The sequence below is a fragment of the Uranotaenia lowii genome, chromosome 2 (genome assembly GCF_029784155.1).
Source record: "Uranotaenia lowii strain MFRU-FL chromosome 2, ASM2978415v1, whole genome shotgun sequence".
Taxonomy (NCBI): domain Eukaryota; kingdom Metazoa; phylum Arthropoda; class Insecta; order Diptera; family Culicidae; genus Uranotaenia; species Uranotaenia lowii.
Genome location: NC_073692.1, coordinates 54,848,890 through 54,865,440, shown reverse-complemented (window position 1 = coordinate 54,865,440; position 16,551 = coordinate 54,848,890). Strand labels below are relative to the sequence as shown.

The window sequence follows — 16,551 nt, the reverse complement described above, 5'->3', positions numbered from 1 at the left end:
ATTGTCAAAATTGTCAAAATTGTCAAAATTGTCAAAATTGTCAAAATTGTCAAAATTGTCAAAATTGTCAAAATTGTCAAAATTGTCAAAATTGTCAAAATTGTCAAAATTGTCAAAATTGTCAAAATTGTCAAAATTGTCAAAATTGTCAAAATTGTCAAAATTGTCAAAATTGTCAAAATTGTCAAAATTGACAAAATTTTAAAAATTGTAAAAATTGTCAAAATTGTCAAAATTGTCAAAATTGTCAAAATTGTCAAAATTGTCAAAATTGTCAAAATTGTCAAAATCTTCAAAATTGTCAAAATTGTCAAAATTGTCAAAATTGTCAAAATTGTCAAAATTGTCAAAATTGTCAAAATTGTCAAAATTGTCAAAATTGTCAAAATTGTCAAAATTGTCAAAATTGTCAAAATTGTCAAAATTGTCAAAATTGTCAAAATTGTCAAAATTGTCAAAATTGTCAAAATTGTCAAAATTGTCAAAATTGTCAAAATTGTCAAAATTGTCAAAATTGTCAAAATTGTCAAAATTGTCAAAATTGTCAAAATTGTCAAAATTGTCAAAATTGTCAAAATTGTCAAAATTGTCAAAATTGTCAAAATTGTCAAAATTGTCAAAATTGATAAAATTGTCAAAATTATTTGAATTGTCAACATTTTTAGAATTGTTAAAATTGTCAGTTTAGTATTTTTCAGTGTTTTATTAAAATTGTCAGTTTAATTTTTTCCAGTGTATTCAGTGTATTCTTTGAATCAAATCTGTTTCGATTTTGTTAGATTGAATACCGGTTCTTTTTCCCAATTATTTTTGCCGGCCCTTTTGGAAATCCATCATCCATTCCCAAACAAGCTCATATCGTCATAATAAGATCGTCACCTTTCTTGAGTTGTCAACGATTTTTCTTCGTGCCGCACGATGTTGTGGGTGTGATATGACCCAAACCGGAAAACCACAAAAACGAAACCCTGGCTGTTGTCGTTTTGTCGCTGCTTTTTCATGACGAGACGAGTTCACTCGATGTATATTGTTCGACATTTCGGTTTTGTGAAGAAAGTGGGCAGGGATCATCATTCTATCATCATCTGTCATTTGACAAAGCTTTCTGTTTCCTCTGTGATGTGGCTTTTTGAAACGAATGCGATAGGCATTTTTGTGAACCAATCCGGTTTTTGTTTGGAATTCTATTTGCTTCTCATTAAAAACTCGTCGTTTTTGCTTTGAATTCTTAGAAATTCACTTGTCTGTTCATTCTATTTTGGAGCAACTCAGTTGATCCAGTTGCGACGTATCCAGGTCTCAAATGGTAATGACCTTAGACGAAAACCAAGCGAGAAAAAGGTGTCTTTTTACAAAAGAATCCGCAGTTTTGTTCGTGGCTTGTCCTAATCTGAGCTTCATTGGTCGTTTGGTAAAAAGGTGTAAAGGGTGATTGATAACATCTCCTCGAGCATCGAATGAATCACACCCATCTTCTTCATCTTTTCTGTTGTTCACGCCTCACTTTCAGTGGGATCTTGGAAGGTCCCTTGCCTCGTGCTTCATGTAACCAACCATCATTATTGCTGTTCAGGGCACGTTTTTTCAACTTTGCGCGGGTCTCATTCACTGGAGTAATTTATGGCACCGAAGAAAGCCCAATTCACACGCAGTTGCTCAGCATGGTCCGGGTCAAAAGTCAATGTGTGGAAGAAGGAAAAAGTATTAAGCATAAAGTCATCTACCAGCATGATCCAGCAGCCCAAACCTCCTAAAAGGGATCGTACATGAGTGAAGATTTCATACGCGTCGTGTGCTGAATCGGAGCTGTCCCAGACCCAGACAATATAAACCTTCCGAAACACCTGGTTGTTCCGCGAGGAAAGGTAATTCTGATTTCTTCTTCTTAAAGAACGAACGAAGAGGAACAAGTTAAAGACCAACCTCCTCCGGAATTTTTACGGCTCCTTTGCGCCGAACGGCTTATAATGAGGGGCAATTTAGCGCTTGTCTCGGAAATTAATTGCCTACAATCAATTAGCTGTTTGAGGATGCTTAGCATTTATTGTTGTATAGAAAATTATGTAGATTAGGTTCACACTTTTCGGGAAGGAAATATTTGAAAATTTCATTTTTGTCAATTTTAACTATGATTTATGACCTTGCGTCGTCTTGACAAGTTTAAGTAGAACGCATTCGGCGGTTTTGATAAACCTCGATTTTTGACATTTTTGACATTTTTGACAATTTTGACATTTTTGACATTTTTGACATTTTTGACATTTTTGATATTTTGACATTTTTGACATTTTTGACATTTTTGACATTTTTGACATTTTTGACATTTTTGACATTTTTGACATTTTTGACATTTTTGACATTTTTGACATTTTTGAAATTTTTGACATTTTTGACATTTTTGACATTTTTGACATTTTTGACATTTTTGACATTTTTGACATTTTTGACATTTTGGACATTTTTGACATTTTTGACATTTTTGACATTTTTGACATTTTGGACATTTTCGACATTTTTAACTTTTTTTGACATTTTTGACATTTTTGACATTTTTTTATCAATTTACTAATAAGTTATTTTAAAGCTTTACCAAAAATTGTTTCTGCATCACAGCTTTCACGAATAGGGGAACAGTAAATTCAATTGTCAAATTTGCTCACCAGTTAGAAACCTTTTTCATCGAGAAACAATGAGACAACCGTCCATTCTCAGAGCTAGAAAAATAAACTGAACAAAGCCGAAAGTAGTCGCACGAGTTGCATTTACCGTAGGAATAATCAGATTAGCTTTCACAGAGCTTTGCATTCATTGCTTCCGAAAATTCTAATTAGCTTTCGTTTTCCACCCGTTCTTGAACCCGGCTAGCCAACTGATGCCTTATAATTCCGGCACTCTGCCACCGGACTCCGGTTCGAGAGTTTTCGGCGGATAGAATTTCGATTTGAATAAAACATGTGTAGCTGCCGATTGGGCGTTTGCGCTTTTCGGATGTTCCTCGAGTAGTGTCTGCCTGGCGCTCAGCTCTTCAATTTGGCTTTTAATATTTAATCATGGCCGATGATGGTTTTTCGTCTGTTCTGCCTCACCTTTCCCGGTGGTTGGGCCCAGCATTAAACTTTTGAGACAGGTCAGACAGTGTTCTGCGGGCACCTTTTTCCGCTTCGCGGAAACCACACCGGAGAGAGAGGAAAAAGTTCGCCTGAAATTGCGCCCGACCAATTTCCGGGACAGGAATTTGATTGAATTTGAATTACTCTACCGACTCTTTAGATGTTTCTGCAAAACGAGAAGCAGCTTCCAATGGAAATCATGCGAAAAAGGTGCTCAATTGGATGTACTTTAGTTTGTTTTAAACTTAAAGAATTTTAAACTGATGCTGCACGTTTATTTTCACTTGAATCTTCAAGGAGACTTACACCGAAACATTTGGGATAGGAAACTCAATCCGTATTATAACATCAAAGTTTCGCAACAAAACAGGAAAGCGCTATCATCAACTGAAATGAAATACAGTTTTTATCCAGCCGTTTGTGGTTGGTTTTCAATCGGATTGAAAATGAGTCAGCTTTCGGAAGTCACGTGTGGTTTTGCTTAGTATGCTGGTAGGTGATCTTTACATGTTTGTGGTTTTAGCGATTCACAGCCTTGGCCCAGAAGTCAGGCACTCCGATTAACTGCTTGAGGTCGTTTGCTTCGGGAGAAGTTCCGGGGAACCGGCAAAAAAAACCACAACTTGATGGAATCGGTTTGATCCAACGCGGACAAACGGGTTGGGCCAAATTTCATCTTCCTCTAATTAAAATTGATCGATGGAAGGCTTTCCGGGGCTTAGAAATAAAACGAAGCATAAACATCTATACTTACGTGTTTCCTTTTGTATCTGCTTTCAGGTGATCTCGTCATCGACAGAATCGTCAACGCAATCTGGAAGATGAAGATGCCGAATGGCCCTCTCCTAGTGTGTGGTTCGTAAAGTTTGTAAGTTAATCGGCTACGGCCATTAGTGGGCACGAGTTGTTTAGTGACGAAGTCAGTGAAGTAAATGAAGTAAATTGAAAAGTATCGGGCAAGGTTCGTTGAAAGTATTTCAATTTGGTACAGTGTAAAGTAAAAGTAAAGAAGTCGTCAGTGGTCAGTGTACAGAGGCCATGGGGAAGCTCGGCGCCGCAGATAGAATGCGGCCACCGAGTGTCGGTGATCCGGATTCGTCCGATGGCTGTAGGCGGCAATCCATGACAGCAACGCATCATCGTAGACAACGATCTAAAGTAATCAGTGTTTCAATGTTAGCCATCGTATTAGTGTTAGTGTTTAATCTCAATGTTGCCCTAGTATCGTGTAAGCATCATCGCCATCATAGCGCTAGCAGTGAAGAGTTTAAGTTCGATCCAACGAACAGCTTTATTAGCATAGTTCTACCACACGATACATATCCCGGGTACAGCATCCAGAAGTTTACGGCAAACTTCACTAGCCCGAACTCGCCATTCTCGTCAATATCGTCATACTCATCGAAACCGTTCAACTATCGGATGCTGGAGACAGACTACTCCAAGTACTTCACAGTGCTGGACGATGGTATGGTTATGACCACTTCGGATCTCTCTCCGCTAGTCAACAGACCGGTGAAGCTGGTCGTCCTGGAGGAGACACCGAATTCCACAACCACACACCAGCTACAGCTGTACATTATGAATCGCAAAGACATGCTACACTTCCCCAGTGCACTCGGCGAAACGGTCGGCGAATTGTACGAAAACAAGAATCCCGGTACGCGAGTCCGAGAACTTCCGCTTCTACAGGCAAACTCCGCGCGCGGTGCCAAAACGATAATCTACTCAATCGTGAGTGGAAACGACGGTCACGAATTTGCACTGGAGGACAGCAGTAGCGGCGAAATCAAACATACCGTCCGCATCGACGACACTCGCAAGCACGGTGTCTGGCTAGTCTCGAACAAACCACTCGATCGGGAAACCAAAGACGAATACACCATCGTCGTTCAAGCCACCGATCCAAAGAAGATCAACAAAGCCGAAGTCAAGCTACAAATAAAGATCCTCGACGTCAACGACAATCCCCCTCAGTTCACCAAATCCGACTACCGCTTCACCGTAACCGGTATCAAATCAACCACAATCTACGGTAACGAAACAATTTCCTGGGAACGCTTCACCAGTCTCGGCAAAGTCGAAGCCAAAGACGCCGACGGAGACAAGGTAGCTTACCGCCTAATCAATCCCAGCAACACCGTAGTTATCGTTCCTCAAACCGGTGAACTCCTTCTCGCCGGTGAACCAGACCTCTCGGAGCTGTTCATCAACGTCGAAGCTCACGACATCCGCACCCCTTCTCTCAAATCAGAGAAACCAGCACGGGTACTCCTAGAATTCGTTGCCCCGGACCCAATCCCCGTTGTTCTTCAACATCTCCAACACGAATACCAACACTCGCACCGAAGAGACAAACGTCGGGTAACTCGCGCAGTGCGTCCAACGAAACGAATCGAATTCACCGAAGCCGACGGTGATACCGAAGGTCGGAACGTGTTCCAACTGGAAAAGGAAACCGATCGGGAAACGTTTAAGATTCGGGACGAGAACCCATGGGTGACGGTCGAAACCAATGGTGCCGTACGGGTGAAGAAGAAGTGGGACTATGAAGAGCTTGGACCGGAGAAGACCATTGACTTTTGGGTCATCATCACCAATCAGGGACATAATGGTGAGTTTGTTTTCCATGTTTTCTACTTTATTTTAGACAACTTCACTGGTACGCCTTGAGCTAGGCTAGATTTACAGTGTCGGACAATAGAATACGACCACTGCTCAATCCAAAACAGAAAAAGACAAAACTTTGAGAAAAAAATCTCCTCCATGTTTGAATGTTTTATTTGTATAATGGGGCATATACGCACAGCCGAGTGGGCGATGGATCCAACTCTTTCCGTCCGAGCCGATGAGGTTCACTTTGGTCTCATCCGACCACAGCACATTTTCCATAGTTTTTCCTTTTCTGGACCGACCCAATCGAAGTGGTCCTTCGCATACTTCAGCCGCGCCTTCAAGTGCTTCGGCGTCAGCATCGGCACCTTCCGGGGACTTTTTCCTTCTAGTCCCTTCTCCACCAACCGTCGCTGAACCGTCCGGGAACTCACAGATAAGTTCAGCTAGTCTCTGATCTGCTTGGACGCTTTGAAAGGGTCCTTTTGCGAGGCCCGCTTAATTGCCGAATCGTCCTTCGGCGTCGTTTTGCGGGGGCGACCGGTCAGTTCCCGTTTGCCGGTGCTGTGAAGCGCGTTGAAAACGAAAGTTTTCGACCTTCCTAAGTAGTCGGCCATCTCGCGTTGGCCTTTGCCAGCTTTGTACAGATTCCGGATGATCGCTCGCTGGACCTCCGTGCAGTGCTGTGCCCGACCCATCGCATTTTCGCTGAAAACAGAGTAGGAGGAAGGAAATCTTCATTTTTTGTTTGTTTTCATGATTTACATGATTAATTTTATGGGAAATACTTACCAGGACACGAAAATGGACAAACAACACCGAAAATAACACCTTTTCTTCAAATCTAGAGCGCTGAAAATGCCGGAACAGCCGAACCGATGAGCTGGTCTTATTTTATGACGGGACTTTTTTTACCCTCTGACAGCTTTCTGGTCGAGTAGAACAAACGGGTTGCTTTGATTGTAACAAACGTGCAGTATACAAAGTTGACATACTACATTAAGTGTTTGCCGCTAGGTGTCGCACATTATTATATTTGAATTGGCAGTTTAAAGGTGATTTGGATATTTTGCATTAGAGCGGTACTATTCTATAGTTCGACACTGTATGTATAGGAAAAACCCGGTTGAATTTTGAAGTTTGAGTTTTAGAAGAAAAATTCACTTTGATTTCCAAGCTCAGTTAGTACGGCCATTAGTTTTTCCATCGGCTCCAAGCTGAAACGGGGCATTCAGCTGAAAGTAAATCGATGCCACGACATAATCTACGCAATACATCATCATTATTTCATGAAGTCAGCACTTGTGTATGTCAGTGAATTGATTTATCGAACCATGCGAATTTTATGATTCTACCAACAGCACTTGAAATCGCGTTTTGCACAACATGGCTCGACGATATGCGCCTGAAATGGGAGTTATTCGTAAAGTTTAACGCACTCGTAAACAAAAAATGGTACGGGGCTCCATTCAGCGAAAAAATGAAAATAAAACCAAAAAAATCGATAATCTGCTATCGACAATGGATAAAAATGTGTGAGCTGGCTAGTAAAAAAAACAATTTTTAAAGTCAACCGAGTTTGATAAATTTTTAACCATTATTTTTTCCAGAAAATTTCCCTACTCACGATTTTAACTTTTGTAACGAAGTTCCTACAAAATGGTACAAGATTGATTTTCTACCCATTCAAAATGCAATCATCGTTCCAAACTGCCGTTTTGGGACCTGAGGTTTCTTAAATCCTTTCCGAAAATGGAACACCCATATAATGGTTGAAAAAAGGAGCTGCACATGGCATATTTTTAGCCTTCCGAGGATTTACCACCGAATCGGTTTCCAATGAAAAGTAAAGGGTGTCATAAATGTGCAATAAATTGTTTGCCCTACATTGCGGATTTTATGGCCCGGCTTTTTCGAGCTGACTACCGTTCGGTTCTATCATTCTTTGGATCCAAAAATTCCGAGTTATGGGAATGGTATACCGTAAAAGTTGACTGATTTGTAAACCCACGATCGTTATTATGAAACGTGAGCACAGCAATCAGTTTACGGTAAGACTTCAGTTGCGTCGGAAACGAACAACTTCTTTCGATGAACCTCTGTGTCGATATGCTTCATCAAATAACGTGATATTATAAGTTCTTCTTCTAAAATGTTTGATACTATCTTGAGCTCTTACGAAAGGTTAGTGAAAATTAGTTTTAAAGAGTTTCATAGCACAATTTACATATGTGCTTTTTGAATAATATAAAAACTTCTGTAATGTATTTTTTTTAATTAGTAACTGTAGAGAAAGGCCTGGAATTATTTGCCGAATTCTCCCCGAATAATTGTATATTGCTACAGAACAGTTTCTACTCAATATAGATTATTTCCAATCATTTTCACGCCTCGTATGAATGGATTGTGATGCATGTGATGAAAAATTGTGATGAGCACAGCAGGATCGTTTGTTGATAAATATTTATTTTTGTCATACCAACGGTTTTCTACTAAGATTCCTTCATCATTTTGTACAGCTTTGATATATTTTATTACAAATTTTTGAGATTTCAATAAAATTGTAAGGTTTTTTTTCTCGAAAGTCAAAAGAATTGCATTGATGAGTCAAGATTCACCCCAAAATTTCACCTGAACTCAATTTAGATATTTTGTAAACGAATTTTTATTTTACCGATTCTTGGTTTTGGACGGCATACATTACAATTTTTTTTCAAAGAGAGTTTTTTTTAACAATTCTGATTCTGAGAAGTTTTATCATGGCTTTGATTTAGTAACTAATCAACGACTCTGATTTTGCCCCCTGGTCTTATTTAGCCCTCTCAATTTAATTTTCAGGCTTTGAGCGGCCCAACACTGGTTTTGAGTTATCATCATTGACTCTGAGTGGCCTAATCCTGGTTCTAAGTGAAAATTAGCAGTTCTGAAGTGCACCATTGTACCAATTGCGCTTCTGAGGGACTGAATTTTGGTTCTGAATTATTATTGTTTAAGCCGAGAGCCTCATTCGGTTTTTCTTATTTTTGCTTTTCCTGGAATCAAGCAGCCTGATCATCCCAGTTCGCATATCCTCTATGGAATCGACAGAATAAAGGGTGGTCGAATCAAAAAGTTGCCAGACTAAATTGCGTGTAAATCGAGTATTTGTTTATTAAAAATTCAAATCATCTTTCTTTTTGTTCAATATTTATGAAAGACGGAAAAAATACTCAGTAAAGATTTTGGTCGACCTAGTCAATCGGAGAGACTTTCGTTTGACGCCTGCCATCAGATTTTGTACAGTCACGTTATCCTAGGCTTACCAGATACTTTCAGAAAAAAGCGGGACATTTCACGAAAAAAAGCGGGACATCGCCCCAAAAAGCGGGACATTTTAGAAACAATTAAAATAAAATCCTTACTTTTATGACCATTCCTAAACAAATGTTTATGTTCCTATATCTCAAATAAATCATTGATAGTAATAAAAAATGGATACACGAAATTTGTTTAAAAAAATGATTTCTCAAGAAAACTTCCTTCTATGTATACTGCGAACACCCAAGTCGAAAATGATGTACTTCAGAGTAATTGAAAATAACAAATTTGAAGAAAGTTTTAAAATTGTTTAACAGCCATTTATGATTACCTACCAAATTTATTAAATTTTACTCGTCCATTCGTACATTGTTTGATTGAAAATAGTTTATTTTAGCTCGGAAGTTCTGTTCTATATTATCCGGAATTTGACTTTTTCCTTAAGCTTTACATTCAAGGGATTCGGTTAGGATTCAAGAAAAACATCTGAAGCTGGCTTTGTTTTAAAACAATTTAAAGACTATTTTCTTCAATCGAAAAATATTAACATCGCTAGAACGTGCACAAAGAACGCTCAACTGAACCAGATTGTTATGGCTACGGTAAGATAAGCTTGCCAGATTGCTCGATTTTACCCGGGCTTGCTCGGATATTTGACACAAAATTCAGGAAAAGTTTCCCGGATTTCGTAAAAAATGCCTGGATTTTGCACAGATTTATTGACTTTATTTGAAAATTGAACAGAAACAAAAAATCATAAATTGAGTTATTATATTTTTTATAGTTACGTCTAAAAACGATTTTTTGAGCATGTTTTATCTGAATAATCATGAATAGTTTTTCGGAAGCCTAAATCAGCTGATGTGTTTTGTTGTAAAAAAAATGTTTTAAAGTGTATTTTAATTGAATAACTCGACCAAATTTGACCGAATATTTTGCCATGGGTTTAGATTAAATAGCCCAGATTAGCCCGGTCCGGATATGTCAGGAAAATACTCCGGCAACCTTAAATGCTAATAACCTAACGAGTTATTTTATCTTGAATTCAATCTTTAATTTCTAGGAGAAAAAAAAAACGAAAAAAAAAATATTTGAATTATTTAATTGTGAATGAATTTAAAATGAGGCTAAATTTAGGTTTTTTCAGTGTAAATCAGTGAAACTTCATAAAATTGTTATTCAGTTCTACAGAAATGCTCTCAGAAAAAAGCGGGATGGCGGGACATTTTCTAAAAAAAGCGGGACATGTCCCGCTTTTGCGGGACGGATGGCAACCCTACGTTATCCACTTTCTTCGGTGCAGAACGCCAGTTTGCTTTGAATTGCTTCAAGCTGTTACAGTTTTTTTTGGGTCTTCTTACGGTATTGCTTAACTATCGTTCAATATTTATCGATTGGGCAAGTTCTGGGTATATTGGGAGGTTTCTTATCCTTTGGCACAATCTGAATGTTGTTAGCGGCATACCACTCCATGAGCTTTTTTCCATAACGGTAAATCCTGCCAAATCAGCACAGTCAAGTAATGTTTCTTCAGGAAAGGCAGCAAACGCGTTTGAAGACACTCTTTTACGTAAATTTGCTGGTTGACGGTCCCGGCTGCAACGATAAAGTCGCTATACAATCCTCAGGTACAGAAAGCTTCCCAAACGAGATATTTCTTGGTAAACTTTGGCAAACTTTTATAGTTTAATATGCTTGAAAATGTTTCCCACTTTTTTCCTTCCGATTGCTGTATAATACTCTTGTCCAAGAAACTATCTGAAGTCTGCCTTGGCGTGGGTTTCATCGTCCATTATCACGCAATCAAACTTTGTCAACAATGTCTTATAAAGCTTCCTAGATCTTGTTTTTGCCGTAAGGTTTTGCTTTTCATGGCGATTAGCAGTCATTACCATCTCATAAGTCGATAGTTCGGATCATTTTTAAGCTTCATGCTCGGTTTTAGACGATATTCCCAACTTATTGGCGACATCCCAGTAAACATGAATCGGCAGAGAGGTAACTCAAATCGCCAGAGAGATCGTAACGGTCTTCCTGGCGATTTTGCTTCATATGCGTGTCTCGGCTGAGTGCTACGAGATCTGAGTAGAAATGCTTAGATCTGCCCCAAGAGAGCACGCTCCGAATTGTGTTCGTGTGTTCCTATCGTGCGTGACGTGTGTGTGCTCGGCTCAGATCTGACGACGCTTGCCGAATGAATTCCGTTACAGTTGGGTTGATTTGATTAAGGGCATAAAATATGCAATTTCCAAAATTAATGCTTTATTGGATTAACCCTTTCAGAAACCGTTACTCGCGTTTTTTCCCGTTTGTATGATTAATACTCAGTGTTCGGCACAAAAGCGCTAATCCGCTATTCGCTGGTTAGTCCGCTAACTTTTTGTTAGCGGTTTAATTTTGCCGCTAAATTTGGATTGATTTAGCGAATTGAAAGGTTCCGCTATTTTTTGGTTCCGCTAATTGAGCATGATGGCAGATCGCTAACTGCCATACATGTGTATCAATCTCTCAAATTCTTAGTGATAGAATAAACTTTTTTTCATTAATCAAGTCAAATTGACATTGTGCATAATTCTGATTGTTTAATTGGATTCATTGGAGGAATGCGTACTAGAGTTAGAGAAAAAATGTATTTAGTGTCATTTCTCTCTTTAAGCACTTTTTTTTAGCAAATTTTACGGAAGAAGATAACTATAAAAGGTGTTAAACACTATAAAACTATTTTCAACATCTCTTCGTCAGCATTTCTTTTCAAGTGGTTGAGCTATTTACTTTCACAATACAGTTTTTTGTAAGATTTTACAGATCAGTTCATATAGAAATAAGATAAAATCACTATTGTAGCCTTCGTTTTAAGTTCAAATAGAAATTGTATAAATGTTCACGTTTGACAATGCTCCTGCAAATTTGAAAAAGGGGAAAGCAGGTTAAAGATTTTAAATGAGGATTATGTAAAATAATGCCAAAACAAAAAAAAAAAAATGGCACGAAAAATTATTTGCAACAAAATTGCATACTATCTACTTTGCACAAAACCTATAAATCGAGTAAATTTTTAACCAAAATTCAAATAAAAAAAAAGAGAGATATAGCTCCCATTTTTCACATTCTGTTATTTTGCTCTTTCTTTAATTGTTCGAAAATCGTTTGTTTTAATTTATAGAACACAGAGACTCGTTAAAACTCCTAGCTTTGACAGTTTTGGTTTTGTTCATATTATTTTATGAAAATATGATCAAACTTATTTTAATTTAAATACTTGAAACTTCATTAATTCCCCCTTGGGGAGTTGGATAAATCGAAAGGGGGAAGTGCGTTACTAAAGAAAAATTTGATATTTGTTCGGCCTTAATGTTGGTAAATAAACAGTTAGCGATTAGCGATTAGCGCTTTAAACTTAAAGCGATAACTTTTTTGGCACATTTAGCGTATTTAATTAGCGATCGCTAACTTTGTATGAGTTAGCGATTTGATTAGCGGCGCTAATTTTTCAGTTAGCGATGCCGAACACTGTTAATACTTTTTTCCCGCAGCGTACAAAAATAGACACATATAGAAGAAACCCCCCCCCCCCCCCACCTACGTCGGGATACCCAGTACTCAATTTTGTGAATTCTCTGTCGTTTTTTTGAGAGGACGCGCTTACTAGGATCTCGAATGGATAGATTGGAGTTTCACTTGAAAGTGCTAATAACTAATTTATTCGTCATTGCGGCTCCCAGATTTCGACCCCAGATCCCGGCTATCTAGTTGTTGAAATACGTTCCCCGAACACTTTTATTACTTTGGTGACGGTTGATTTCGCCACATTCGACGAAGTTTGGATTTTCACGACGCATGTACAAAATTCTGATTCGTAGCTCTTCTTGCTTGGACGCCATTTTGAAAACTGAAGACGAAATGTCGAAAGCCAATTAGAAACATCATTCTTCACACATACACCTACAAAAGGTTTTTTATTTGAATGTTACAAAAAAAAATACGGCGAATTTTGGTTGACCACTTTTTTATCCGAACACCCTTTAGGCAAAAAATTGAGAGTTGATTCACCGAATTTAGAACGAAACGGTTAATTTTGGCGACACATGACGAAAATTCTTATTCAGCTTTTTCAACCGAGATATCTATGAGGATAAGCCGTCGGAAAAGTGAAATCAAAATAGTCGGTAGATTCAAAATGAATATTTAGCTCGGTGTTGTGTATCAAACGTGCTGCAGCGTTGCTTCAGCACAATCAATATTTACTCAGAGTAAGTTGAACTCGGCAAACTAGGACGCGAACAAGCGTCTCGTCAATTTTAGGAGTGACGTTGTGGCTCCAGACGTTTTCGAAAATAGAAACGCGGTGTTGGGCCGAAAATCAGGAGTTCAAGGATACAACAGATCAATTGACAGTTCTACACGAACACCATATTAGCAGGAGGCCTCAGCCCTAACCTCAAACCATGGGAGAACAGAATCGTTTTTTGAGAAGAGCGCACGATAAACGGAATTTTCCGGTACTAATTTCGACAAATTCGCCCTGTTGAAAAGCGATACAAAGATGTTCGTGTTTTGATTTTTTTTGGGTGTTCAGGGGTGCCAAATACTTTGATATTTGGAAAATGGTTTTTAATTGCATTGTTATTGAAAAACTTTTTTTTTATGAAATTATTTTATCGGCTATATCCGTGAAATTTAATATTCTTTGAGAAATTATATTTAAGAATTGAAAGATTATAGACGGATAGAAGATTAGAACAAGGCGAAAGATGTTGAAAATGAGCAAAAGGGTAATTTTAATTTGAAAAACTTTTCTTCACATTTCATCGTTGCGACGCTCTCTCACTCAAGTTAGCAGCTCACTTTCGCCAAGCGTTTAAAATCTTTGGTTTCGCTCTTTTTACTTTCATGCTTCGAAAAATTCTTTGGGCCTGATTAGCATAACTACCAAAATGAGCGTGGAGACGAACGTGTTAATCGTTCATTTAATCGATGTGGTCGCATTTTATCTACGTGCGCTCTCAAGCTGAGCAATCGGCTCATCAGGCAGGCAAACTCGCTTCCCGACGGGGAACATACAAACAAGATTCGGATTGTGTTCGTGTGTAGAAGGCGTGACTTAGATCATATCGTGGCACTCACCCGAGGCACACATGTAGTGAGTTCCTCTCATCCGATTTGATGATGCAAAATCGCCAGAGAGATCGTAACGATCCCGCTGGCGATTTGAGTTACCTCTCTGCCTATTAATTTTAGCTGGAATGGATCTAAGTTGCCCTGCTCTGAGAGGCCTTACCCTTTATTTGAGTGGCTTGCTCAGGCATTGAGTGGCCGAATCTGGTTATAAATGACAATTTGCAGCTTTTTGTGGTCTTTTGCGCACTGCGGTTGTGCTGGGTATACCCTTCCAGCGATCTCAAATCGAATCTTCGCCACGGGCGTTCTTACCTTATACTAATGGCACAGAATATTGAGAACTTGTGATTGAAGCAAAGACTGAATTTTGGGTGTATCCGTATTTATTTTTTACATAAAAAAAAAAGTTTCTTATACCTTGTTTGTTCATTCCGAGTGTTGCCCTAGGTTTGCACTGGTGCACCACTAAATGCTGTCATCTTGTTTGTTTGTTTGGACTGTGTTGCACTGGTTTTGATCAGGTTTTGCACTGCTTTCGGGTGGTAGCGTCTCGAAAATTTTGTCAGTGTTACGAGAGTACGTTTGAGTGAGTGAAATAGCAATACACTGGCGGCCATTTGTGTGTGTGTTTTTATTGGGTTAAGTGCAACACTGAACAAGGGGAGAAAACAAATACGGTACTAATCCTAAATATCTTAATTTGAAATTCGTTTCAGTCAACCTGCTAAACTTACAATGTTAGACATAGACACAAATTTTTAAAAGTTAATTCGAACTCTGAGACTAATGTGATAAACAATTTATGGGAGTTTCACCCTATTGGGTAATAAATTCAAAAAAAAAAAGTGAAAATTGAACTCACTGCAACCTTCGCATCTCGGCTTGCCAGTCCGATATCTTACCCAGTGCACCATCTGAGTTGGTTAGTAAAGGAAAGTTTAAGGCCTTTCTGCCATCGCCGATTGCCAAAAAACGTACTGCATTGGCTCGCTGCCGTTTGGCCGGTGTTTTTCTAGCCTAATGCTGGTTCACATACATACACCGCATACATCGCTACATCATTTGACAGTATTTTTGTAAACTTTCGTTTCTTTCAGACATATGCAATGCGGTTGTTCTGAGAGGACAATGCCAGTTATTAGAAAACTTGTCAATGCCGGTCTGGCATAGAATCTCATACCGATAGTTCCATCTCCAAGGAAGATAATTATTGGAGTACAGTCTGTTTTATGGGTGTAATCTCAAGTCTAAAGTGTGAATTTGTGCTTATAATTCGAGTCTAAAATCTGGTTTCAAAACCCAATTATCTAGTTCACCCCATTTCTGATTCCTTTTCCTAAAAATTGATGTTAAAAGTAAATAGTATTCAAGTGGCACAGTCGTCAAATGGAACTTAGGAATGTGTTTCTTAAATTTGTCCTATCACATTTTGTGACAGTTTTTTTTTTTTCAAAACATATTTCAACAATCACGAGCTTAAAATTCCTTTTGAAAAATAACTTCCCACCTGTCGACAACAGGCCACTTAGCGACTGCGCTCATCACATTGAGCCATAAAAAGCGAAGTTTAAACTGATGGCTTCTTGCGATTCGTTTCCCTAATCCATTCTCAACCTCGAAAACGTGCGTGTGTCCGCCCAGTGGGAATTTAAAATTTCGAAAGAAATCAAAACAATCCGACACCTCTCTTTCCGGCTAAGCCGGTTGTAAATTTATTAATTTTAATATGTCGATTACAATTAAGCCGAAATGCTATTGCCGCCCGTTTTACGAAGCGCCCCCCCCCAACTTTGCGTATGGTCGAAAATGGAATCAAACTCCCGTGTCGTCCGCTGCTGTTGTTGGAATGGGAATTCCACTTCACCCTTTCAATCCCGCGCGGGTTCAATCGATCGTTTGTTTTGTTTATGTTTCCATTTCCATTTTTTCATCAAAACTCTTGTTGCGTTTTAGTTTCGTTTGGTTTAGCCGGCAGATTTCGATCCGATTGGACAAACTTTTCGATTCAATGTGGATCCCTGCTCGGGGCGGGCAGCCATAAATTAAAAATCAAATCATCGGGTACGTCGAGATTAGAGATTAGAATTTATGATCGTGTAAATACTGCCCTCCGGATGATGATCGGAGGTGGGAAATGAATTCATTTCCAGCCAGCGGGCAGACCGAGCGTGGGCTTTGTAATTAAGTGGGACCGACGGAAATTGAGCTTCATATTTTAAGGATTTGGATTTTACTTTCTCAAGAGTCGACAGTTAAACTTGATCTTTTTAAGCCATTTTGAAGTAATTTTGTGAGTCAGAGAAAAATTGAATTCAAAGTAACCCGATTTAAAAGCAAATTCTCAAATAATCGATATGAAATCCGGTTACATATTTTTCTTGAAAGTTGATTAGAAAATAATCAGTAGTTTTAG

The 16,551-nt window shown here is 38.6% G+C and overlaps 1 protein-coding gene across 3 annotated transcripts in view; it reads left to right on the top strand.

Moving 5' to 3' along the window:
* Positions 1-16,551, top strand: part of LOC129743935 (neural-cadherin) — an 833,438-nt gene that overhangs the window by 101,761 nt on the left and 715,126 nt on the right. For all 3 annotated transcript variants that reach the window (XM_055736178.1, XM_055736177.1, XM_055736179.1), the window contains exon 2: positions 3,891-5,724. In XM_055736178.1, the coding sequence (XP_055592153.1) occupies positions 4,149-5,724 (1,576 nt within the window). In that variant the 5' untranslated portion in view covers positions 3,891-4,148. The remainder of the gene's footprint in view (positions 1-3,890; positions 5,725-16,551) is intronic.